Here is a 27,788-nt window from a genome sequence, read left to right as displayed (position 1 = left end):
GGAAAAACCTCGACTTTTTACGTCACATCTGAGACCCCACAAAACGCTCCCGGAGGGGCTCGAACCACCAACCCTTTGAATAACAGCTGAGCGCACTAACCATTGCGCCACGTAAGCCCAAATATTAAATGGTCGTCAGGTATTGTGGAAAAACTATGACATATTACGTTACATCTGAGACCTCACAACACCGCTTTCGGGTGGGCTCGAACCACCAACCTTTCGGTTAACAGCCGAACGTGCTAACCATTGCGCCACGGAAGCCCAAATATTAAATGGTCGTCAGGTATTGTGGAAAAACCTCGACTTTTTACGTCACATCTGAGACCCCACAAAACGCTCCCGGAGGGGCTCGAACCACCAACCTTTTGAATAACAGCTGAGCGCACTAACCATTGCGCCACGTAAGCCCAAATATTAAATGGTCGTCAGGTATTGTGGAAAAACTCTGACATTTTACGTTACATCTGAGACCTCACAACACCGCTTTCGGGTGGGCTCGAATCACCAACCTTTCGGTTAACAGCCGAACGCGCTAACCATTGCGCCACGGAAGCAGTAGTCTCAAATCAAGCTGTATCCATGAATGTAATCACAATGGAAGAAAAGATATCGAATCAAATAAAGGCGTTTTGGGAACTGGATTCAATCGGCATCAGCGAGCAAGGGATGAATGCAACCGAGAAAACAAATGAAGAGGAAATTGTCAAGAAATTCGAAGAGACGATTTACTTTGAGAATGGTCGCTACGGAGTGAGTCTTCCATGGAAAAATAACAAGGAGGCTCTGAAAGATAACAAGAGTGTGGCGATCCGAAGAACCCAAAATCTATTTAAGAAGTTTCGATCCGACCCAGTTCTACATCATGATTACAGTCAAGTAATTAAAGAGCAGCTGGAATCTGGAATCATAGAACCAGTGGTGGAAGATCCGAGCGCGGGAAACCCAGTCTATTACCTGCGTCACAGAGAAGTGATTAGAAGAACTAGCGAGACGACGCGTATCAGAGTCGTATTTGACGCGTCATCGAAAGTCAAAGGAGCCTTCTCATTAAATGACTGTCTCTACGCTGGGTAAAACATGAATCCAGAGCTTTTGGACCTTCTGGTCAGGTTCAGAAAGCCTCGAATAGCGTTTACTGCAGACATAGCGAAGGCGTTTCTGCAAATATCCTTGAATACTAATGATCGAGACGCTCTGCGTTTTCTGTGGAGGGACGGATCACCGGAAGATATTTCACAGCCCTTCGACGAATATCGGATAACTCGATTTGCATTTGGAGTCACTTCGAGTCCATTCCTTTTAACCGCGACGATCAGGCATCACCTAGATCAGAATCAAAAGGAAAATCATGTCATCTGCGAAGCTATTCGAGAGGGACTTTACATAGATGATCTAGCGTCTGGAGCCGATGACGTAAAAGAAGCTTTTGATTTATCAATAGGATGCAAAGAAGTCATGAGCAGAGCGGGAATGAATTTGCGAAAATGGAAAACAAATTCAAGAGAACTAAGAGAAAAATGGAACGAAAATATGGGAAAGTCAGAGGATTTCCTACTAACAGACCCCAGAAATCCGGATTCAACCATTTTAGGCATAAAATGGAAACCAGAAAAGGATTGTTTGGCATTTGACATGACAGGTCTGTTGGAATTTCTGGTCGAGAAAAAATGCACCAAAAGATTCATTTTACAAGCAGTAGCCAGGATATTCGATCCTCTGGGCCTACTAGCACCCTTCACGGTTCGAGGAAAATTTCTATTCCAAGAACTTTGGCAGAGAGGTGTTGATTGGGACGATCAATTAGACGATGAATTGGTAAAAATCTTTGAAAACTGATGTCAAGAAGTACCGCACCTTGGAAAGATCGAAATCCCAAGGCACTATTTCCAAGAAAGGAGCGAAGGTTCTACCATACCGTACAAGGAACTCGTTTCCTTTTGTGACGCAAGCGAAAAGGGATACGCTGCTGTGGTGTATTTACGGTACAAGACATCGGAAGGGAAGATCGGAACTACTCTAGTGGCAGCTAAAAGCCGAGTAGCGCCTCTGAAGAAAACCAGTTCAAATGATAAGAAAATCACGACCACGAAGATCACACTGCCGAAACTAGAATTAACGGCAGCCCTACTAGGAGCACGGCTAGTAAAATACTTGCTAGAGAAGGATTTTGCAAGGGAAAATCCCAAATTGTCAATGTGGACGGACAGCACCATAGCTCTGGGATGGATCAAACATTCACCAAACAAGTATTTACCCTACGTCAGCAACAGAGTAAGCGAAATCCAGAGTCTAACGGACCCGACTACTTGGCACTACTGTCGAGGGGTTAACAACCCTGCTGATTTACCTACGAGGGGAAGAAAAGCAGAAGAGCTTCTCACACTCAAGTTATGGTGGGAAGGGCCACCATTTTTAAGAATGGAGGAAAAAGATTGGATTAAAGAGAATCCAAGCCCGGGAATTTACCCAAAGGCTTGCGATGAAGAACTTAGACCGGCGTTTAAGGATACATACCAAGGAGCCTGTATAAGCGGAAAGGAAACTGAACCCTTCCTCGACTTAGAAAGGTTCAGCACTCTAAAGAAAGTACTACGGGTAATGGCCTGGGTACACAGATTCGTTGGAAACGTCAGAGCGAGAGTGTCAAAGAAAAAAGAGGAGTGGAAAGGGGGACCCTTGGATGCTGAAGAAATAAACAAAGCCGAGAGGATAGTCATCCAACAAGAACAGAAAAGAGATTATGGAAACGAAATCTCAAGAATTAAGAATAAACAAGAAATTTCGAAAGAATCGAAGCTATATCTACTAGACCCGTTCCTAGATGAAAATGGACTACTGAGCGTTGGAGGTAGATTAGAAAAGTCAGAGTTCACGTATAGAGAAAAGCACCCCGGGATATTGGACCCGACAAATAGACTATCTCGTTTAGTCGCAGATTCCTGCCACCTAAAAACAATGCACGGAGGTCAAGGAATGACGATGACGCATCTGAGGGAAAGATTTTGGATCCCCAGAGCACGCCAATTGATAAAATCAAGAATCAATTCTTGTTTAATCTGTCGAAGATTATCGGCCAAGCCAGGGAAACAGATTGAAGCACCGCTTCCGGCGGACCGGATTAGAAAAGCCAAACCGTTTGAAATAACCGGGGTGGATTTTGCCGGACCACTACATACTAAAACCGGCAAAACCACGACTGAAAAATCTTATATGCGCCGTCACGAGAGCGACGCATTTAGAATTGGTACCAAGCTTGACCACGGAAAGGTTTCTCCAGGCTTTTCGGCAGTTTGCCGCCCGACGGGGAATACCATCAACGATCTATAGCGACAACGCGCTCACGTTTAAGAAAGCCTCCGAAGACTTAAAGATAATTTGGAAAACCATCCGAGATCCGGATGTTATGAACTACTTTTCGGAAGCCAGGATAACGTGGAAGTTTATCGTTGAACGAGGAGCGTGGTGGGGAGGATGGTACGAGAGGATGGTGGGGCTAACAAAGATAGCTCTAAGGAAGGTTTTAGGTAAAGCCAAACTGGACAAGGAGGAGATGAGGACTCTACTGGCAGAAGTGGAGGCGATTCTGAATTCGAGGCCTCTCACGTTCACCTACAACGAGAAGGACGAGCCCTCTCCTTTAACCCCAGGACATTTTCTAATCGGAGATCGACTGACGTCACTACCGTCGAGAATATTCCCGACCAGCGTAGTCGTCCCGTCAACTAAGAAAGAGTTGACTAATCGCCTAAAGTATCAACAGGCGCTTCTAGAAAGAATCTGGCAAAGATGGAACAAGGAGTACCTTCTGGAGCTTCGCACTAGTAACGAGAGGAAGCCAGCTTCAAAGGGGACAGAATACCAGATCGACGACCTGGTGATGGTTCAGGAGGACCGTACCCCGCGTATGTTGTGGAAAACTGGACTGATAGCCGAATTATTTAAAGGACGCGACGGAATTACAAGATCGTGTAGGGTTAGATTACCTAACGGAACATTTTTGAAACGCCCTATACAGTTGCTCTACAAATTAGAAGTTTTAAATTAGAATACATTTGTATTGCATGTTGTGTTTTATTCTGTATCATTTTATTGGATTGTTTGAATTTACTTGTATTGGGATTAAGGGATTAATTTGAATTTAAAGATGAACTTCTAAAAGTTCATGGGGGGAGCGTGACGTAAATCGTAAATTGAACTGAGATACTTAGCTTTAAAATGCCAATATTCATGGATAGGGAGAACTTATTCCTAAGGGGATAAGTTTTCTTGGTTAAGGGTTAAGACCACCGGCATGGACCGCTCCTATTTTTGGAGGTTCGCCCCCTCTGTTGACGATTCCTCGATTCGGGGGATTATAAGATACCGAGCGAGATTGGGAGTGAAAAAAGGGGGATTTCATTTTGAGTTTTTTGGGTACTTTTTCAATAAGAAAAGACCACTCTCCATATATTTTTTGGGATGTAAAGACGTGTTGGTCGGAGTAACCGTATTTTGTACATTAAAGTTCATGATAATTTTGTGTTTTTCGCTAACCCTTGGACTGAACCATTATTTCACCTTCGAGGAGTATTGGTTTTAAAACTATTCTGTGACACCGCTTTCGGATGGGCTCGAACCACCAACCTTTCGGTTAACAGCTGAACGCTCTAACCATTGCGCCACGGAAGCCCAAAAATTAAATGTTCGTCAGGTATTGTGGAAAAACTCTTATTTTTTACGTCACGTCTGAGACATCAAAACAACGCTCCCGGGTGGGCTCGAACCAACAACGTTTTGGTTAACATCCGAACGCGATAACCATGGAGCCAAGGAAGCTCAGAAATGAAACGGTCGTCAGGTATTGTGGAAAAACTTTGGCTTTATACGTTACATTTGAGATCCCACAACACCGCTCCCCGGTGGGCTCGAACCAACAACCTTTCGGTAAACAGCCGAACGCGCTAACCATTGCGCCACGGAAGCCCAAAAATTAAATGGTCGTCAGGTATTGTGGGAAAACTTTGGCTTTATACGTTACATTTGAGATCCCACAACACCGCTCCCGGGTGGGCTCGAACCACCAACCTTTTGGTTAACATCCGAACGCGCTATCCATGGAGCCAAGGAAGCTCAAAAATGAAAAGTTCGTCAGGTATTGTGGAGAAACTTTGACTTTTTACGTCCCATTTGAGATCCCACAACACCGCTCCCGGGTGGGCTCGAACCACCAACCTTTCGGTTAACAGCTGAACGCTCTAACCATTGCGCCACGGAAGCCCAAAAATTAAATGTTCGTCAGGTATTGTGGAAAAACTCTTATTTTTTACGTCACATCTGAGACCTCACAACACCGCTCCCGGGTGGGCTCGAACCAACAACCTTTTGGTTAACACCGAACGCGATAACCATGGAGCCAAGGAAGCTCAGAAATGAAATGGTCGTCAGGTATTGTGGAAAAACTTTGACTTTTTACGTCACATCTGAGACCCCATAACACCTGTCCCGGGTGGGCTCGAACCACCAACCTTTCGGTTAACAGCTGAACGCTCTAACCATTGCGCCACGGAAGCCCAAAAATTAAATGTTCGTCAGGTATTGTGGAAAAACTCTTATTTTTTACGTCACATCTGAGACCTCAAAACAACGCTCCCGGGTGGGCTCGAACCAACAACCTTTTGGTTAACATCCGAACGCGATAACCATGGAGCCAAGGAAGCTCAGAAATGAAATGGTCGTCAGGTATTGTGGAAAAACTTTGACTTTTTCGTCACGTCAGAGACCTCACGACTCCGCTCCCGGATGGGCTCGAACCACCAACCTTTCGGTAAACAGCCGAACGCGCTAACCATTGCGTCACGGAAGCCCAAAAATAAAATGGTCGTCAGGTATTGTGGAAAAACTTTGGCTTTATACGTTACATTTGAGATCCCACAACACCGCTCCCGGGTGGGCTCGAACCACCAACCTTTTGGTAAACATCCGAACGCGCTAACCATTGCGCCCCGAAAGCCCAAAAATTAAATGGTCGTCAGGTATTGTGAAAAAACTTTTGCTTTTTACGTTACATTTGAGACCCCACAACACCGCTCCCGGGTGGGCTCGAACCACCAACCTTTTGGTTAACATCCGAACGCGCTAACCATGGAGCCAAGGAAGCTCAGAAATGAAATGGTCGTCAGGTATTGTGGAAAAAATTTTAATTTTTACGCTACATCTGAGACCTCATAACACCTCTCCCGGGTGGGCTCGAACCACCAACCTTTCGGTTTACAACTGAACGCGCTAACCATTGCGCCACGGAAGCCCAAAAATTAAATGTTCATCAGGTATTGTGGAAAAACTCTGACTTTTTACGTTACATCTGAGACCTCACAACACCGTCCCGGGTGGGCTCGAACCACCAATCTTTTGAATAACATTTGAGCGCGCTAACCATTGCGCAACGGAAGCCCAAAAATTAAATGGTCGTCAGGTATTGTGAAAAAACTTTTGCTTTTTACGTTACATTTGAGACCCCTCAACACCGCTCCCGGCTGGGCTCGAACCACCAACCTTTTGGTTCACATCCGAACGCTCTATCCATGGAGCCAAGGAAGCTCAGAAATGAAATGGTCGTCAGGTATTGTGGAAAAACTCTTATTTTTTACGTCACATCTGAGACCTCACAACACCGCTCCCGGGTGGGCTCGAACCAACAATCTTTCGGATAACAGCCGGAGGCGCTAACCATTGAGCCACGGAAGCTCAGAACCTAAATGGTCGTCAGGTATTGTGGAAAAGCTTTGACTTCTTACGTTACATATTAAACTTCACACCAACGTTCCCGGGTGGGCTCGAACCACCAACCTTACAATTAACAGCCAAACACGCTAACCATCGCGCCACGGAAGCCTAAAAGTTAAATGGTCGTCAGGTATTGTGGAAAAACTTTGACTTTTTGCGTTACATCTGACACCTCACAACACCGCTTCCGGGTGGGCTCGAACCACCTACCTTTCGGTTAAAAACCGAACGCGCTTACCATCGCGCCACGGAATCCTAAAAGTTAAATGGTCGTCAGGTATTGTGGAAAAATTTTGTTTTTTACGCTACATCTGAGACCCCACAACACCGCTCCCGGGTGGGCTTAAACCACCAACCTTTCGGTTAACGGACGAACGCGCTAACCGTTGAGCCACGGAAGCTCAGAAAGTAAACGGTCGTTCGGTATTTAGGAAAAGCTTTGCCTTTTTACGTTACTTAGAAACCTTCACACCATCGTTCCCGGGTGGGCTCGAACCTTCAACCTTTCCGTTAGCAGCCAAACGCGCAAACCATTGCGACACGGAAGCCTAAAAGTTAAATGGTCGTCAGGTATTGTGGAAAAACTTTGATATTTGCGTTACATCTGACACCTCACAACACCGCTCCGGGGTGGGCTCGAACCACCAACCTTACGGTTAACAGCCGAACGCGCTAACCATTGCGCCACGTAAGCCCAAAAATTAAATGGTCGTCAGGTATTATGGAAAAACTTTGACTTTTTACGTTATTTATCACAAAACACACCAACGTTCCCGGGTGGGCTCGAACTAGCAATCTTTCAGTTAACAGCCGAACGCGCTAACCATTGTGCCACGGAAGTTTAGAAAATAAATTGTCGTCAGGTATTGTAGAAAAACTTTGACTTTTTACGTTACATCTGACACAACACAGCACCGCTCCCGGGTGGGCTCGAACCACCAACCTTTTGATTAACAGCTGAACGCGCTAACCATTGCGCCACGGAAGCCCAAATATTAAATGGTCGTCAGGTATTATGGAAAAACTTTGACTTTTTACGTTATTTATCAAAAAACACAACACCGCTCCCGGGTGGGCTCGAACCACCAACCTTTCGGTTAACAGCTGAACGCGCTAACCATTGCGCCACGGAAGCCCAAATATTACATGGTCGTCAGGTATTATGGAAAAACTTTGACATTTTACGTTATTTATCACAAAACACACCAACGTTCCCGGGTGGGCTCGAACTAGCAATCTTTCGGTTAACAGTCGAACGCGCTTACCATTGTGCCACGGAAGTTAAGAAAAAAATTGTCGTCAGGTATATAAAAAACTTTGACTTTTTACGTAACATCTGAGACAACACAACATCGCTCCCGTGTGGGCTCGAACCACCAACCTTTCGGTTAACAGCCGAACGCGCTAACCATTGAGCCACGGAAACTCAGAAATTAAATGATTGGCAGGTATTGTGGAAAAACTTTGACTTTTTATATTACATCTGAGGCCTCACAACTCCGCTCTCGGGTGGGCTCGCCACCAACCTTTCGGTTAACAGCCGAACGCGCTAACCAATGAGCCACGGAAGCCCAAAAATTAAATGGTCGTCAGGTATTATGGAAAAACTTTGGCTTTTTACGTCCAAAACACACCAACGTTCCCGCTAAATATTGTGCCATGGAAGTCTAGAAAATAAATTGTCGTCAGGTGTAACAAAAGTTTTTCCACAATACCTGCCGATCATTTAATTTCTGAGTTTCCGTGGCTCAATGGTTAGTGCGTTCGGCTGTTAACCGAAAGGTTGGTGGTTCGAGCCCACCCGGGAGCGGTGTTGTGTTGTCTCAGATGTAACGTAAAAAGTCAAGGTTTTTCTAGAATACCTGACGAGAATTTTTTTCTAAACTTCCGTGGCACAATGGTTAGCGCGTTCGGCTGTTAACCGAAAGATTGCTAGTTTTAGCCCACCCGGGAACGTTGGCGTGTTTTGTGATAAATAACGTAAAAAGTCAAAGTTTTTCCATAATACCTGACGACCATTTAATTTTTGGGCTTCCGTGGCGCAATGGTTAGCGCGTTCAGCTGTTAATAAAAGGGTTGGTGGTTCGAGTTCAACCGGGAGCGGAGTTGTGAGGTCTCAGATGTAACATAAAAAGTCAAAGTTTTTCCACAATACCTGCCGATCATTTAATTTCAGAGTTTCCGTGGCTCAATGGTTAGCGCGTTCGGCTGTTAACCGAAAGGTTGGTGGTTCGAGCCCACCTGGAAGCGGTGTTGTGTTGTTTCAGATGTAACGTAAAAAGTCAAAGTTTTTAACGTAAAAAGTCAAAGTTTTTCCATAATACCTGACGACCATTTAATTTTTGGGCTTCCGTGGCGCAATGGTTAGCGCGTTCAGCTGTTAATCAAAAGGTTGGTGGTTCGAGCCCACCCGGGAGCGGTGTTGTGTTGTGTCAGATGTAACGTAAAAAGTCAAAGTTTTTCTACAATACCTGACGACAACTTATTTTCTAAACTTCCGTGACACAATGGTTAGCGCGTTCGGCTGTTAACCGAAAGAATGCTAGTTCGAGCCCACCCGGGAACGTTGGTGTGTTTTGTGATAAATAACGTAAAAAGTCAAAGTTTTTCCATAATACCTGACGACCATTTAATTTTTGGGCTTCCGTGGCGCAATGGTTAGCGCGTTCAGCTGTTAATCAAAAGGTTGGTGGTTCGAGCCCAACCGGGAGCGGTGTTGTGAGGTCTCAGATATAACATAAATAGTCAAAGTTTTTCCACAATTCCTGCCGATCATTTCATTTCTGAATTTCCGTGGCTCAATGGTTAGTGCGTTCGGCTGTTAAACGAAAGGTTGGTGGTTCGAGCCCACCCGGGAGCGGTGTTGTGTTACTTCAGACGTAACGTAAAAAGTCAAAGTTTTTCTAGAATACCTGACGACAATTTATTTTCTAAACTTCCGTGGCACAATGGTTAGAGCGTTCGGCTGTTAACCGAAAGATTGCTAATTCGAGCCCACCCGGGAACGTTGGTGTGTTTTGGTATAAATAACGTAAAAAGTCAAAGTTCTTCCATAATACCTGACGACCATTTAATTTTTGGGCTTCCGTGGCGCAATAATGGTTAGCGCGTTCAGCTGTTAATCAAAAGGTTGGTGGTTCGAGCCCACCTGGAAGCGGTGTTGTGTTGTTTCAGATGTAACGTAAAAAGTCAAAGATATCCACAATACCTGCCGATCATTTAATTTCTGAGTTTCCTTGGCTCAATTGTTAGCACGATCGGCTGTTAACCGAAAGGTTGTTGTTCGAGCCCACCCGGGAGCGGTGTTGTGTTGTTTCAGATGTAACGTAAAAAGTCAAAGTTTTTCTAGAATACCTGACGACAATTTATTTTCTAAACTTCCGTGGCACAATGGTTAGAGCGTTCGGCTGTTTACCGAAAGATTGCTAGATCGAGCCCACCCGGGAACGTTGATGTGTTTTGGTATAAATAACGTAAAAAGTCAAAGTTTTTCCATAATACCTGACGATTATTTAATTTTTGGGCTTCCGTGGCGCAATGGTTAGCGCGTTCAGCTGTTAGTAAAAAGGTTGGTTGTTTGAGCCCAACCGGGAGCGGAGTTGTGAGGTCTCAGATGTAACATAAAAAGTCAAAGGTTTCCACAATACCTGCCGATCATTTAATTTCCTAGTTTCCGTGGCTCAATGGTTAGCGCGTTCGGCTGTTAACCGAAAGGTTGATGGTTCGAGCCCACCCGGGAGCGGAGTTGTGAGGCCTCAGATGTAACATAAAAAGTCAAAGATTTTCCACAATACCTGCCGATCATTTAACATCTGAGTTTCCTTGGCTCAATTGTTAGCACGATCGGCTGTTAACCGAAAGGTTGGTGGTTCGAGCCCAGCCGGGAGCGGTGTTGTGTTGTGTCAGATGTAACGAAAAAAGTCAAAGTTTTTCTACAATACCTGACGACATTTTATTTTCTAAACTTCCGTGGCACAATGGTTAGCGCGTTCGGCTGTTAACCGAAAGATTGCTAGTTCGAGCCCACCCGGGAACGTTGGTGTGTTTTGTGATAAATAACGTAAAAAGTCAAAGTTTTTCCATAATACCTGACGACTGTTTAATTTTTGGGCTTCCGTGGCGCAATGGTTAGCGCGTTCAGCTGTTAGTAAAAAGGTTGGTGGTTCGAGCCCAACCGGGAGCGGTGTTGTGTTGTGTCAGATGTAACGTAAAAAGTCAAAGTTTTTCTACAATACCTGACGACAATTTATTTTCTAAACTTCCGTGGCACAATGGTTAGCGCGTTCGGCTCTTAACCGAAAGATTGCTAGTTCGAGCCCACCCGGGAACGTTGGTGTGTTTTGGTAAAAATAACGAAAAAAGTCAAAGTTTTTCCATAATACCTGACGACCATTTAATTTTTGGGCTTCCGTGGCGCAATGGTTAGCGCGTTCAGCTGTTAATCAAAAGGTTGGTGGTTCGAGCCCACCCGGGAGCGGTGTTGTGAGGTCTCAGATGTAACATAAAAAGTCAAAGTTTTTCCACAATACCTGCCGATCATTTAATTTCTGAGTTTCCGTGGCTCAATGGTTAGTGCGTTCGGCTGTTAACCGAAAGGTTGGTGGTTCGAGCCCACCCGGGAGCGGTGTTGTGAGGTCTCAGATGTAACATAAAAAGTCAAAGTTTTTCCACAATACCAGCCGATCATTTAATTTCTGAGTTTCCGTGGCTCAATGGTTAGCGCGTTCGGCTATTAACCGAAAGGTTAGTGGTTCGAGCCCACCCGGGAGCGGAGTTGTGAGGCCTCAGATGTAACATAAAAAGTCAAAGTTTTTCCACAATACCTGCCGATCATTTAATTTCTGAGTTTCCGTGGCTCAATGGTTAGTGCGTTCGGCTGTTAACCGAAAGGTTGGTGGTTCGAGCCCACCCGGGAGCGGTGTTGTGTTGTCTCAGATGTAACGTAAAAAGTCAAGTTTTTTCTAGAATACCTGACGAGAATTTTTTTATAAACTTCCGTGGCACAATGGTTAGCGCGTTTGGCTGCTAACCGAAAGATTGCTAGTTCGAGCCCACCCGGGAACGTTGGTGTGTTTTGGTATAAATAACGTAAAAAGTCAAAGTTTTTCCATAATACTTGACGACCACTTAATTTTTGGGCTTCCGTGGCGCAATGATTAGCGCGTTCGGCTGTTAACCGAAAGGTTGGTGGTTCGAGCCCACCCGGGAGCGGTGTTGTGTTGTGTCAGATGTAACGTAAAAAGTCAAAGTTTTTCTACAATACCTGACGACAATTTATTTTCTAAACTTCCATGGCACAATGGTTAGCGCGTTCGCCTGTTAACCGAAAGATTGCTAGTTCGAGCCCACTCGGGAACGTTGGTGTGTTTTGGTATAAATAACGTAAAAAGTCAAAGTTTTCCATAATTCCTGACGACCATTTAATTTTTGGGCTTACGTGGCGCAATGGTTAGCGCGTTCAGCTGCTAATCAAAAGGTTGGTGGTTCGAGCCCACCCGGGAGCGGTGTTGTGTTGTCTCAGATGTATAGTAAAAAGTCAAAGTTTTTCTACAATACCTGACGACAATTTATTTTCTAAGCTTCCGTGGCACAATGGTTAGCGCGTTCGGCTGCTAACCGAAAGATTGCTAGTTCGAGCCCACCCGGGAACGTTGGTGTGTTTTGGTAAAAATAACGTAAAAAGTCAAAGTTTTTCCATAATACCTGACGACCATTTAATTTTTGGGCTTCCGTGGCACAATGGTTAGCGCGTTCGGCTGCTAACCGAAAGATTGCTAGTTCGAGCCCACCCGGGAACGTTTTTGTGTTTTGTGATAAATAACGTAAAAAGTCAAAGTTTTTCCACAATACCTGCCGATCATTTAATTTCTGAGTTTCCGTGGCTCAAGGGTTAGCGCGTTCGGCTGTTAACCGAAAGGTTGGTGGTTCGAGCCCACCCGGGAGCGGTGTTGTGTTGTCTCAGATGTATAGTAAAAAGTCAAAGTTTTTCTAGAATACCTGACGACAATTTATTTTCTAAACTTCCGTGGCACAATGGTTAGAGCGTTCGGCTGTTAACCGAAAGATTGCTAATTCGAGCCCACCCGGGAACGTTGGTGTGTTTTGGTATAAATAACTCAAAATATGCTTTTCTGGCCGTGAAACGTCGATTTTGAAAATGTTATTAAAAATTGAGGTACATTTTTATTTATTGTTCAATCGAGATGAAATCACTTTTAAGGAGTATTTTATAGAGAATTAAGCTGAATTCGGTCAAAAATTTGTCCAGAAAAAAATGCATTTAAAAATGTACCGAAAAAATCGCATGTTTTTTTTCTTCAAGATACAAAATCCGTGACAACGATTTCTTGTTGAAAATTGAATTTTAACAGTTTTTTGAATGAATATCGTTACATTTGCTTGAATTAAAGCAAAAATTATGGTTTCAGTGGTTAAATTTGAAAATAGTGAAGAAATACTCAAAATATGCTTCTCTGGCCGTGAAACGTCGATTTTGAAAATGTTATTAAAAATCGAGGTACATTTTTATTTATTGTTCAATCGAGATGAAATCACTTTTAAGGAGTATTTTATAGAGAATTAAGCTGAATTCGGTCAAAAATTTGTCCAGAAAAAAATGCATTCAAAAATGTACCGAAAAAATCGCATGTTTTTTTTCTTCAAGATACAAAATCCGTGACAACGATTTCTTGTTGAAAATTGAATTTTAACAGTTTTTTGATTGAATGTCGTTACATTTGCTTGAATTAAAGTAAAATGTACAAAAATAACGGCTTCAGTGGTTATATTTGAAAATAGTTAAGAAATACTCAAACTATGCTTTTCTGGCCGTGAAACGTCGATTTTGAAAATGTTATTAAAAATCGAGGTACATTTTTATTTATTGTTCAATCGAGATGAAATCACTTTTAAGGAGTATTTTATAGAGAATTAAGCTGAATTCGGTCAAAAATTTGTCCAGAAAAAAATGCATTCAAAAATGTACCGAAAAAATCGTATGTTTTTTTTCTTCAAGATACAAAATCCGTGACAACGATTTCTTGTTGAAAATTGAATTTTAACAGTTTTTTGATTGAATGTCGTTACATTTGCTTGAATTAAAGTAAAATGTACAAAAATAACGGCTTCAGTGGTTATATTTGAAAATAGTTAAGAAATACTCAAAATATGCTTTTCTGGCCGTGAAACGTCGATTTTGAAAATGTTATTAAAAATCGAGGTACATTTTTATTTATTGTTCAATCGAGATGAAATCACTTTTAAGGAGTATTTTATAGAGAATTAAGCTGAATTCGGTCAAAAATTTGTCCAGAAAAAAATGCATTTAAAAATGTACCGAAAAAATCGCATGTTTTTTTTCTTCAAGATACAAAATCCGTGACAACGATTTCTTGTTGAAAATTGAATTTTAACAGTTTTTTGAATGAATATCGTTACATTTGCTTGAATTAAAGCAAAAATTATGGTTTCAGTGGTTAAATTTGAAAATAGTGAAGAAATACTCAAAATATGCTTCTCTGGCCGTGAAACGTCGATTTTGAAAATGTTATTAAAAATCGAGGTACATTTTTATTTATTGTTCAATCGAGATGAAATCACTTTTAAGGAGTATTTTATAGAGAATTAAGCTGAATTCGGTCAAAAATTTGTCCAGAAAAAAATGCATTCAAAAATGTACCGAAAAAATCGCATGTTTTTTTTCTTCAAGATACAAAATCCGTGACAACGATTTCTTGTTGAAAATTGAATTTTAACAGTTTTTTGATTGAATGTCGTTACATTTGCTTGAATTAAAGTAAAATGTACAAAAATAACGGCTTCAGTGGTTATATTTGAAAATAGTTAAGAAATACTCAAACTATGCTTTTCTGGCCGTGAAACGTCGATTTTGAAAATGTTATTAAAAATCGAGGTACATTTTTATTTATTGTTCAATCGAGATGAAATCACTTTTAAGGAGTATTTTATAGAGAATTAAGCTGAATTCGGTCAAAAATTTGTCCAGAAAAAAATGCATTCAAAAATGTACCGAAAAAATCGTATGTTTTTTTTCTTCAAGATACAAAATCCGTGACAACGATTTCTTGTTGAAAATTGAATTTTAACAGTTTTTTGATTGAATGTCGTTACATTTGCTTGAATTAAAGTAAAATGTACAAAAATAACGGCTTCAGTGGTTATATTTGAAAATAGTTAAGAAATACTCAAAATATGCTTTTCTGGCCGTGAAACGTCGATTTTGAAAATGTTATTAAAAATCGAGGTACATTTTTATTTATTGTTCAATCGAGATGAAATCACTTTTAAGGAGTATTTTATAGAGAATTAAACTGAATTCGGTCAAAAATTTGTCCGGAAAAAAATGCATTCAAAAATGTACCGAAAAAATCGCATGTTTTTCTTCTTCAAGATACAAAATCCGTGACAACGATTTCTTGTTGAAAATTGAATTTTAACAGTTTTTTGAATGAATATCGTTACATTTGCTTGAATTAAAGCAAAAATTATGGTTTCAGTGGTTAAATTTGAAAATAGTGAAGAAATACTCAAAATATGCTTCTCTGGCCGTGAAACGTCGATTTTGAAAATGTTATTAAAAATCGAGGTACATTTTTATTTATTGTTCAATCGAGATGAAATCACTTTTAAGGAGTATTTTATAGAGAATTAAGCTGAATTCGGTCAAAAATTTGTCCAGAAAAAAATGCATTCAAAAATGTACCGAAAAAATCGCATGTTTTTTTTCTTCAAGATACAAAATCCGTGACAACGATTTCTTGTTGAAAATTGAATTTTAACAGTTTTTTGATTGAATGTCGTTACATTTGCTTGAATTAAAGTAAAATGTACAAAAATAACGGCTTCAGTGGTTATATTTGAAAATAGTTAAGAAATACTCAAAATATGCTTTTCTGGCCGTGAAACGTCGATTTTGAAAATGTTATTAAAAATCGAGGTACATTTTTATTTATTGTTCAATCGAGATGAAATCACTTTTAAGGAGTATTTTATAGAGAATTAAGCTGAATTCGGTCAAAAATTTGTCCAGAAAAAAATGCATTCAAAAATGTACCGAAAAAATCGTATGTTTTTTTTCTTCAAGATACAAAATCCGTGACAACGATTTCTTGTTGAAAATTGAATTTTAACAGTTTTTTGATTGAATGTCGTTACATTTGCTTGAATTAAAGTAAAATGTACAAAAATAACGGCTTCAGTGGTTATATTTGAAAATAGTTAAGAAATACTCAAAATATGCTTTTCTGGCCGTGAAACGTCGATTTTGAAAATGTTATTAAAAATCGAGGTACATTTTTATTTATTGTTCAATCGAGATGAAATCACTTTTAAGGAGTATTTTATAGAGAATTAAGCTGAATTCGGTCAAAATTTTGTCCAGAAAAAAATGCATTCAAAAATGTACCGAAAAAATCGTATGTTTTTTTTCTTCAAGATACAAAATCCGTGACAACGATTTCTTGTTGAAAATTGAATTTTAACAGTTTTTTGAATGACTATCGTTACATTTGCTTGAATTAAAGCAAAAAGTACAAAAATAACGGCTTCAGTGGCTATATTTGAAAATAGTTAAGAAATACTCAAAATATGCTTTTCTGGCCGTGAAACGTCGATTTTGAAAATGTTATTAAAAATCGAGGTACATTTTTATTTATTGTTCAATCGAGATGAAATCACTTTTAAGGAGTATTTTATAGAGAATTAAGCTGAATTCGGTAAAAAATTTGTCCAGAAAAAAATGCATTCAAAAATGTACCGAAAAAATCGCATGTTTTTTTCTTCAAGATACAAAATCCGTGACTACGATTTCTTATTGAAAATTGAATTTTAACAGTTTTTTGATTGAATGTCGTTACATTTGCTTGAATTAAAGCAAAAAGTACAAAAATAACGGCTTCAGTGGCTATATTTGAAAATAGTTAAGAAATACTCAAAATATGCTTTTCTGGCCGTGAAATGTCGATTTTGAAAATGTTATTAAAAATCGAGGTACATTTTTATTTATTGTTCAATCGAGATGAAATCACTTTTAAGGAGTATTTTATAGAGAATTAAGCTGAATTCGGTCAAAAATTTGTCCAGAAAAAAATGCATTTAAAAATGTACCGAAAAAATCGCATGTTTTTTTTCTTCAAGATACAAAATCCGTGACAACGATTTCTTGTTGAAAATTGAATTTTAACAGTTTTTTGAATGAATATCGTTACATTTGCTTGAATTAAAGCAAAAAGTACAAAAATTATGGTTTCAGTGGTTAAATTTGAAAATAGTGAAGAAATACTCAAAATATGCTTCTCTGGCCGTGAAACGTCGATTTTGAAAATGTTATTAAAAATCGAGGTACATTTTTATTTATTGTTCAATCGAGATGAAATCACTTTTAAGGAGTATTTTATAGAGAATTAAGCTGAATTCGGTAAAAAATTTGTCCAGAAAAAAATGCATTCAAAAATGTACCGAAAAAATCGCATGTTTTTTTCTTCAAGATACAAAATCCGTGACTACGATTTCTTATTGAAAATTGAATTTTAACAGTTTTTTGATTGAATGTCGTTACATTTGCTTGAATTAAAGTATAATGTACGAAAATAAGGGCTTCAGTGGTTATATTTGAAAATAGTTAAGAAATACTCAAAATATGCTTTTCTGGCCGTGAAACGTCGATTTTGAAAATATTATTAAAAATCGAGGTACATTTTTATTTATTGTTCAATCGAGATGAAATCACTTTTAAGGAGTATTTTATAGAGAATTAAACTGAATTCGGTCAAAAATTTGTCCAGAAAAAAATGCATTCAAAAATGTACCGAAAAAATCGCATGTTTTTCTTCTTCAAGATACAGAATCCGTGACAACGATTTCTTGTTGAAAATTGAATTTTAACAGTTTTTTGAATGAATATCGTTACATTTGCTTGAATTAAAGCAAAAATTATGGTTTCAGTGGTTAAATTTGAAAATAGTGAAGAAATACTCAAAATATGCTTCTCTGGCCGTGAAACGTCGATTTTGAAAATGTTATTAAAAATCGAGGTACATTTTTATTTATTGTTCAATCGAGATGAAATCACTTTTAAGGAGTATTTTATAGAGAATTAAGCTGAATTCGGTCAAAAATTTGTCCAGAAAAAAATGCATTCAAAAATGTACCGAAAAAATCGTATGTTTTTTTTCTTCAAGATACAAAATCCGTGACAACGATTTCTTGTTGAAAATTGAATTTTAACAGTTTTTTGATTGAATGTCGTTACATTTGCTTGAATTAAAGTAAAATGTACAAAAATAACGGCTTCAGTGGTTATATTTGAAAATAGTTAAGAAATACTCAAAATATGCTTTTCTGGCCGTGAAACGTCGATTTTGAAAATGTTATTAAAAATCGAGGTACATTTTTATTTATTGTTCAATCGAGATGAAATCACTTTTAAGGAGTATTTTATAGAGAATTAAGCTGAATTCGGTCAAAAATTTGTCCAGAAAAAAATGCATTTAAAAATGTACCGAAAAAATCGCATGTTTTTTTTCTTCAAGATACAAAATCCGTGACAACGATTTCTTGTTGAAAATTGAATTTTAACAGTTTTTTGAATGAATATCGTTACATTTGCTTGAATTAAAGCAAAAAGTACAAAAATTATGGTTTCAGTGGTTAAATTTGAAAATAGTGAAGAAATACTCAAAATATGCTTCTCTGGCCGTGAAACGTCGATTTTGAAAATGTTATTAAAAATCGAGGTACATTTTTATTTATTGTTCAATCGAGATGAAATCACTTTTAAGGAGTATTTTATAGAGAATTAAGCTGAATTCGGTAAAAAATTTGTCCAGAAAAAAATGCATTCAAAAATGTACCGAAAAAATCGCATGTTTTTTTCTTCAAGATACAAAATCCGTGACTACGATTTCTTATTGAAAATTGAATTTTAACAGTTTTTTGATTGAATGTCGTTACATTTGCTTGAATTAAAGTATAATGTACAAAAATAACGGCTTCAGTGGTTATATTTGAAAATAGTTAAGAAATACTCAAAATATGCTTTTCTGGCCGTGAAACGTCGATTTTGAAAATATTATTAAAAATCGAGGTACATTTTTATTTATTGTTCAATCGAGATGAAATCACTTTTAAGGAGTATTTTATAGAGAATTAAACTGAATTCGGTCAAAAATTTGTCCAGAAAAAAATGCATTCAAAAATGTACCGAAAAAATCGCATGTTTTTCTTCTTCAAGATACAGAATCCGTGACAACGATTTCTTGTTGAAAATTGAATTTTAACAGTTTTTTGAATGAATATCGTTACATTTGCTTGAATTAAAGCAAAAATTATGGTTTCAGTGGTTAAATTTGAAAATAGTGAAGAAATACTCAAAATATGCTTCTCTGGCCGTGAAACGTCGATTTTGAAAATGTTATTAAAAATCGAGGTACATTTTTATTTATTGTTCAATCGAGATGAAATCACTTTTAAGGAGTAATTTATAGAGAATTAAGCTGAATTCGGTCAAAAATTTGTCCAGAAAAAAATGCATTCAAAAATGTACCGAAAAAATCGCATGTTTTTTTTCTTCAAGATACAAAATCCGTGACAACGATTTCTTGTTGAAAATTGAATTTTAACAGTTTTTTGATTGAATGTCGTTACATTTGCTTGAATTAAAGTAAAATGTACAAAAATAACGGCTTCAGTGGTTATATTTGAAAATAGTTAAGAAATACTCAAAATATGCTTTTCTGGCCGTGAAACGTCGATTTTGAAAATGTTATTAAAAATCGAGGTACATTTTTATTTATTGTTCAATCGAGATGAAATCACTTTTAAGGAGTATTTTATAGAGAATTAAGCTGAATTCGGTCAAAAATTTGTCCAGAAAAAAATGCATTCAAAAATGTACCGAAAAAATCGTATGTTTTTTTTCTTCAAGATACAAAATCCGTGACAACGATTTCTTGTTGAAAATTGAATTTTAACAGTTTTTTTATTGAATGTCGTTACATTTGCTTGAATTAAAGTAAAATGTACAAAAATAACGGCTTCAGTGGTTATATTTGAAAATAGTTAAGAAATACTCAAAATATGCTTTTCTGGCCGTGAAACGTCGATTTTGAAAATGTTATTAAAAATCGAGGTACATTTTTATTTATTGTTCAATCGAGATGAAATCACTTTTAAGGAGTATTTTATAGAGAATTAAGCTGAATTCGGTCAAAAATTTGTCCAGAAAAAAATGCATTCAAAAATGTACCGAAAAAATCGTGTTTTTTTTCTTCAAGATACAAAATCCGTGACAACGATTTCTTGTTGAAAATTGAATTTTAACAGTTTTTTGAATGACTATCGTTACATTTGCTTGAATTAAAGCAAAAAGTACAAAAATAACGGCTTCAGTGGCTGTATTTGAAAATAGTTAAGAAATACTCAAAATATGCTTTTCTGGCCGTGAAACGTCGATTTTGAAAATGTTATTAAAAATCGAGGTACATTTTTATTTATTGTTCAATCGAGATGAAATCACTTTTAAGGAGTATTTTATAGAGAATTAAGCTTAATTCGGTAAAAAATTTGTCCAGAAAAAAATGCATTCAAAAATGTACCGAAAAAATCGCATGTTTTTTCTTCAAGATACAAAATCCGTGACTACGATTTCTTATTGAAAATTGAATTTTAACAGTTTTTTGATTGAATGTCGTTACATTTGCTTGAATTAAAGTAAAATGTACAAAAATAACGGCTTCAGTGGTTATATTTGAAAATAGTTAAGAAATACTCAAAATATGCTTTTCTGGCCGTGAAACGTCGATTTTGAAAATGTTATTAAAAATCGAGGTACATTTTTATTTATTGTTCAATCGAGATGAAATCACTTTTAAGGAGTATTTTATAGAGAATTAAGCTTAATTCGGTAAAAAATTTGTCCAGAAAAAAATGCATTCAAAAATGTACCGAAAAAATCGCATGTTTTTTCTTCAAGATACAAAATCCGTGACTACGATTTCTTATTGAAAATTGAATTTTAACAGTTTTTTGATTGAATGTCGTTACATTTGCTTGAATTAAAGTAAAATGTACAAAAATAACGGCTTCAGTGGTTATATTTGAAAATAGTTAAGAAATACTCAAAATATGCTTTTCTGGCCGTGAAACGTCGATTTTGAAAATGTTATTAAAAATCGAGGTACATTTTTATTTATTGTTCAATCGAGATGAAATCACTTTTAAGGAGTATTTTATAGAGAATTAAGCTGAATTCGGTCAAAAATTTGTCCAGAAAAAAATGCATTCAAAAATGTACCGAAAAAATCGCATGTTTTTTTTCTTCAAGATACAAAATCCGTGACAACGATTTCTTGTTGAAAATTGAATTTTAACAGTTTTTTGATTGAATGTCGTTACATTTGCTTGAATTAAAGTAAAATGTACAAAAATAACGGCTTCAGTGGTTATATTTGAAAATAGTTAAGAAATACTCAAAATATGCTTTTCTGGCCGTGAAACGTCGATTTTGAAAATGTTATTAAAAATCGAGGTACATTTTTATTTATTGTTCAATCGAGATGAAATCACTTTTAAGGAGTATTTTATAGAGAATTAAGCTGAATTCGGTCAAAAATTTGTCCAGAAAAAAATGCATTCAAAAATGTACCGAAAAAATCGTATGTTTTTTTTCTTCAAGATACAAAATCCGTGACAACGATTTCTTGTTGAAAATTGAATTTTAACAGTTTTTTTATTGAATGTCGTTACATTTGCTTGAATTAAAGTAAAATGTACAAAAATAACGGCTTCAGTGGTTATATTTGAAAATAGTTAAGAAATACTCAAAATATGCTTTTCTGGCCGTGAAACGTCGATTTTGAAAATGTTATTAAAAATCGAGGTACATTTTTATTTATTGTTCAATCGAGATGAAATCACTTTTAAGGAGTATTTTATAGAGAATTAAGCTGAATTCGGTCAAAAATTTGTCCAGAAAAAAATGCATTCAAAAATGTACCGAAAAAATCGTGTTTTTTTTCTTCAAGATACAAAATCCGTGACAACGATTTCTTGTTGAAAATTGAATTTTAACAGTTTTTTGAATGACTATCGTTACATTTGCTTGAATTAAAGCAAAAAGTACAAAAATAACGGCTTCAGTGGCTGTATTTGAAAATAGTTAAGAAATACTCAAAATATGCTTTTCTGGCCGTGAAACGTCGATTTTGAAAATGTTATTAAAAATCGAGGTACATTTTTATTTATTGTTCAATCGAGATGAAATCACTTTTAAGGAGTATTTTATAGAGAATTAAGCTTAATTCGGTAAAAAATTTGTCCAGAAAAAAATGCATTCAAAAATGTACCGAAAAAATCGCATGTTTTTTCTTCAAGATACAAAATCCGTGACTACGATTTCTTATTGAAAATTGAATTTTAACAGTTTTTTGATTGAATGTCGTTACATTTGCTTGAATTAAAGTAAAATGTACAAAAATAACGGCTTCAGTGGTTATATTTGAAAATAGTTAAGAAATACTCAAAATATGCTTTTCTGGCCGTGAAACGTCGATTTTGAAAATGTTATTAAAAATCGAGGTACATTTTTATTTATTGTTCAATCGAGATGAAATCACTTTTAAGGAGTATTTTATAGAGAATTAAGCTGAATTCGGTCAAAAATTTGTCCAGAAAAAAATGCATTCAAAAATGTACCGAAAAAATCGTATGTTTTTTTTCTTCAAGATACAAAATCCGTGACAACGATTTCTTGTTGAAAATTGAATTTTAACAGTTTTTTGAATGACTATCGTTACATTTGCTTGAATTAAAGCAAAAAGTACAAAAATAACGGCTTCAGTGGCTGTATTTGAAAATAGTTAAGAAATACTCAAAATATGCTTTTCTGGCCGTGAAACGTCGATTTTGAAAATGTTATTAAAAATCGAGGTACATTTTTATTTATTGTTCAATCGAGATGAAATCACTTTTAAGGAGTATTTTATAGAGAATTAAGCTTAATTCGGTAAAAAATTTGTCCAGAAAAAAATGCATTCAAAAATGTACCGAAAAAATCGCATGTTTTTTCTTCAAGATACAAAATCCGTGACTACGATTTCTTATTGAAAATTGAATTTTAACAGTTTTTTGATTGAATGTCGTTACATTTGCTTGAATTAAAGTAAAATGTACAAAAATAACGGCTTCAGTGGTTATATTTGAAAATAGTTAAGAAATACTCAAAATATGCTTTTCTGGCCGTGAAACGTCGATTTTGAAAATGTTATTAAAAATCGAGGTACATTTTTATTTATTGTTCAATCGAGATGAAATCACTTTTAAGGAGTATTTTATAGAGAATTAAGCTGAATTCGGTAAAAAATTTGTCCAGAAAAAAATGCATTCAAAAATGTACCGAAAAAATCGCATGTTTTTTTCTTCAAGATACAAAATCCGTGACTACGATTTCTTATTGAAAATTGAATTTTAACAGTTTTTTGATTGAATGTCGTTACATTTGCTTGAATTAAAGTAAAATGTACAAAAATAACGGCTTCAGTGGTTATATTTGAAAATAGTTAAGAAATACTCAAAATATGCTTTTCTGGCCGTGAAACGTCGATTTTGAAAATGTTATTAAAAATCGAGGTACATTTTTATTTATTGTTCAATCGAGATGAAATCACTTTTAAGGAGTATTTTATAGAGAATTAAGCTGAATTCGGTCAAAAATTTGTCCAGAAAAAAATGCATTCAAAAATGTACCGAAAAAATCGTATGTTTTTTTTCTTCAAGATACAAAATCCGTGACAACGATTTCTTGTTGAAAATTGAATTTTAACAGTTTTTTGATTGAATGTCGTTACATTTGCTTGAATTAAAGTAAAATGTACAAAAATAACGGCTTCAGTGGTTATATTTGAAAATAGTTAAGAAATACTCAAAATATGCTTTTCTGGCCGTGAAACGTCGATTTTGAAAATGTTATTAAAAATCGAGGTACATTTTTATTTATTGTTCAATCGAGATGAAATCACTTTTAAGGAGTATTTTATAGAGAATTAAGCTTAATTCGGTAAAAAATTTGTCCAGAAAAAAATGCATTCAAAAATGTACCGAAAAAATCGTGTTTTTTTTCTTCAAGATACAAAATCCGTGACAACGATTTCTTGTTGAAAATTGAATTTTAACAGTTTTTTGATTGAATGTCGTTACATTTGCTTGAATTAAAGTAAAATGTACAAAAATAACGGCTTCAGTGGTTATATTTGAAAATAGTTAAGAAATACTCAAAATATGCTTTTCTGGCCGTGAAACGTCGATTTTGAAAATGTTATTAAAAATCGAGGTACATTTTTATTTATTGTTCAATCGAGATGAAATCACTTTTAAGGAGTATTTTATAGAGAATTAAGCTGAATTCGGTAAAAAATTTGTCCAGAAAAAAATGCATTCAAAAATGTACCGAAAAAATCGTATGTTTTTTTCTTCAAGATACAAAATCCGTGACTACGATTTCTTATTGAAAATTGAATTTTAACAGTTTTTTGATTGAATGTCGTTACATTTGCTTGAATTAAAGTAAAATGTACAAAAATAACGGCTTCAGTGGTTATATTTGAAAATAGTTAAGAAATACTCAAAATATGCTTTTCTGGCCGTGAAACGTCGATTTTGAAAATGTTATTAAAAATCGAGGTACATTTTTATTTATTGTTCAATCGAGATGAAATCACTTTTAAGGAGTATTTTATAGAGAATTAAGCTTAATTCGGTAAAAAATTTGTCCAGAAAAAAATGCATTCAAAAATGTACCGAAAAAATCGTATGTTTTTTTTCTTCAAGATACAAAATCCGTGACAACGATTTCTTGTTGAAAATTGAATTTTAACAGTTTTTTGATTGAATGTCGTTACATTTGCTTGAATTAAAGTAAAATGTACAAAAATAACGGCTTCAGTGGTTATATTTGAAAATAGTTAAGAAATACTCAAAATATGCTTTTCTGGCCGTGAAACGTCGATTTTGAAAATGTTATTAAAAATCGAGGTACATTTTTATTTATTGTTCAATCGAGATGAAATCACTTTTAAGGAGTATTTTATAGAGAATTAAGCTGAATTCGGTCAAAAATTTGTCCAGAAAAAAATGCATTCAAAAATGTACCGAAAAAATTGTGTTTTTTTTCTTCAAGATACAAAATCCGTGACAACGATTTCTTGTTGAAAATTGAATTTTAACAGTTTTTTGATTGAATGTCGTTACATTTGCTTGAATTAAAGTAAAATGTACAAAAATAACGGCTTCAGTGGTTATATTTGAAAATAGTTAAGAAATACTCAAAATATGCTTTTCTGGCCGTGAAACGTCGATTTTGAAAATGTTATTAAAAATCGAGGTACATTTTTATTTATTGTTCAATCGAGATGAAATCACTTTTAAGGAGTATTTTATAGAGAATTAAGCTGAATTCGGTCAAAAATTTGTCCAGAAAAAAATGCATTCAAAAATGTACCGAAAAAATCGTATGTTTTTTTTCTTCAAGATACAAAATCCGTGACAACGATTTCTTGTTGAAAATTGAATTTTAACAGTTTTTTGATTGAATGTCGTTACATTTGCTTGAATTAAAGTAAAATGTACAAAAATAACGGCTTCAGTGGTTATATTTGAAAATAGTTAAGAAATACTCAAAATATGCTTTTCTGGCCGTGAAACGTCGATTTTGAAAATGTTATTAAAAATCGAGGTACATTTTTATTTATTGTTCAATCGAGATGAAATCACTTTTAAGGAGTATTTTATAGAGAATTAAGCTGAATTCGGTCAAAAATTTGTCCAGAAAAAAATGCATTCAAAAATGTACCGAAAAAATCGTGTTTTTTTTCTTCAAGATACAAAATCCGTGACAACGATTTCTTGTTGAAAATTGAATTTTAACAGTTTTTTGATTGAATGTCGTTACATTTGCTTGAATTAAAGTAAAATGTACAAAAATAACGGCTTCAGTGGTTATATTTGAAAATAGTTAAGAAATACTCAAAATATGCTTTTCTGGCCGTGAAACGTCGATTTTGAAAATGTTATTAAAAATCGAGGTACATTTTTATTTATTGTTCAATCGAGATGAAATCACTTTTAAGGAGTATTTTATAGAGAATTAAGCTGAATTCGGTCAAAAATTTGTCCAGAAAAAAATGCATTCAAAAATGTACCGAAAAAATCGCATGTTTTTTTCTTCAAGATACAAAATCCGTGACTACGATTTCTTATTGAAAATTGAATTTTAACAGTTTTTTGATTGAATGTCGTTACATTTGCTTGAATTAAAGTAAAATGTACAAAAATAACGGCTTCAGTGGTTATATTTGAAAATAGTTAAGAAATACTCAAAATATGCTTTTCTGGCCGTGAAACGTCGATTTTGAAAATGTTATTAAAAATCGAGGTACATTTTTATTTATTGTTCAATCGAGATGAAATCACTTTTAAGGAGTATTTTATAGAGAATTAAGCTGAATTCGGTCAAAAATTTGTCCAGAAAAAAATGCATTCAAAAATGTACCGAAAAAATCGTATGTTTTTTTTCTTCAAGATACAAAATCCGTGACAACGATTTCTTGTTGAAAATTGAATTTTAACAGTTTTTTGATTGAATGTCGTTACATTTGCTTGAATTAAAGTAAAATGTACAAAAATAACGGCTTCAGTGGTTATATTTGAAAATAGTTAAGAAATACTCAAAATATGCTTTTCTGGCCGTGAAACGTCGATTTTGAAAATGTTATTAAAAATCGAGGTACATTTTTATTTATTGTTCAATCGAGATGAAATCACTTTTAAGGAGTATTTTATAGAGAATTAAGCTGAATTCGGTCAAAAATTTGTCCAGAAAAAAATGCATTCAAAAATGTACCGAAAAAATCGTGTTTTTTTTCTTCAAGATACAAAATCCGTGACAACGATTTCTTGTTGAAAATTGAATTTTAACAGTTTTTTGATTGAATGTCGTTACATTTGCTTGAATTAAAGTAAAATGTACAAAAATAACGGCTTCAGTGGTTATATTTGAAAATAGTTAAGAAATACTCAAAATATGCTTTTCTGGCCGTGAAACGTCGATTTTGAAAATGTTATTAAAAATCGAGGTACATTTTTATTTATTGTTCAATCGAGATGAAATCACTTTTAAGGAGTATTTTATAGAGAATTAAGCTGAATTCGGTCAAAAATTTGTCCAGAAAAAAATGCATTCAAAAATGTACCGAAAAAATCGTGTTTTTTTTCTTCAAGATACAAAATCCGTGACAACGATTTCTTGTTGAAAATTGAATTTTAACAGTTTTTTGATTGAATGTCGTTACATTTGCTTGAATTAAAGTAAAATGTACAAAAATAACGGCTTCAGTGGTTATATTTGAAAATAGTTAAGAAATACTCAAAATATGCTTTTCTGGCCGTGAAACGTCGATTTTGAAAATGTTATTAAAAATCGAGGTACATTTTTATTTATTGTTCAATCGAGATGAAATCACTTTTAAGGAGTATTTTATAGAGAATTAAGCTGAATTCGGTCAAAATTTTGTCCAGAAAAAAATGCATTCAAAAATGTACCGAAAAAATCGTATGTTTTTTTTCTTCAAGATACAAAATCCGTGACAACGATTTCTTGTTGAAAATTGAATTTTAACAGTTTTTTGAATGACTATCGTTACATTTGCTTGAATTAAAGCAAAAAGTACAAAAATAACGGCTTCAGTGGCTATATTTGAAAATAGTTAAGAAATACTCAAAATATGCTTTTCTGGCCGTGAAACGTCGATTTTGAAAATGTTATTAAAAATCGAGGTACATTTTTATTTATTGTTCAATCGAGATGAAATCACTTTTAAGGAGTATTTTATAGAGAATTAAGCTGAATTCGGTAAAAAATTTGTCCAGAAAAAAATGCATTCAAAAATGTACCGAAAAAATCGCATGTTTTTTCTTCAAGATACAAAATCCGTGACAACGATTTCTTGTTGAAA

General features: G+C 35.6%; 3 protein-coding genes and 2 non-coding genes across 5 annotated transcripts in view; 4 read left to right on the top strand and 1 right to left on the bottom strand.

Annotated features, from left to right (window-relative positions):
• Positions 1-597: 597 nt before the first annotated feature.
• On the top strand, positions 598-1,077 carry LOC149597390 (uncharacterized). Its single transcript, XM_089860912.1, has one exon. It carries the CDS (start codon positions 598-600, stop codon positions 1,075-1,077), a length of 480 nt encoding a protein of 159 aa, XP_089717038.1.
• A 3-nt stretch (positions 1,078-1,080) lies between these two features.
• Positions 1,081-3,330, top strand: LOC149597389 (uncharacterized). The gene is made up of 2 exons (XM_089860911.1): positions 1,081-1,818; positions 1,867-3,330. Exons 1-2 carry the CDS (start codon positions 1,081-1,083, stop codon positions 3,328-3,330), a joined length of 2,202 nt encoding a protein of 733 aa, XP_089717037.1.
• Positions 3,331-3,406: 76 nt separating this feature from the next.
• Positions 3,407-27,788, top strand: part of LOC149597385 (uncharacterized) — a 53,011-nt gene continuing 28,629 nt past the window's right edge. The window contains exon 1 of the mRNA XM_089860910.1: positions 3,407-3,905. Coding sequence (XP_089717036.1) covers positions 3,407-3,905 — 499 coding nt within the window. The remainder of the gene's footprint in view (positions 3,906-27,788) is intronic.
• On the bottom strand, positions 6,214-6,286 carry TRNAY-GUA (transfer RNA tyrosine (anticodon GUA)). The gene has a single exon. It is a non-coding gene; the product is annotated as a tRNA-Tyr (tRNA).
• Positions 11,464-11,536, top strand: TRNAN-AUU (transfer RNA asparagine (anticodon AUU)). Its single transcript has one exon. It is a non-coding gene; the product is annotated as a tRNA-Asn (tRNA).

The sequence above is a fragment of the Phalangium opilio genome, unplaced genomic scaffold (assembly GCF_054372755.1).
Source record: "Phalangium opilio isolate 3A_F unplaced genomic scaffold, DU_Popi_V2 ptg000360l_1, whole genome shotgun sequence".
NCBI lineage: Eukaryota > Metazoa > Arthropoda > Arachnida > Opiliones > Phalangiidae > Phalangium > Phalangium opilio.
This window is presented reverse-complemented; position numbering and strand designations above follow the sequence as displayed.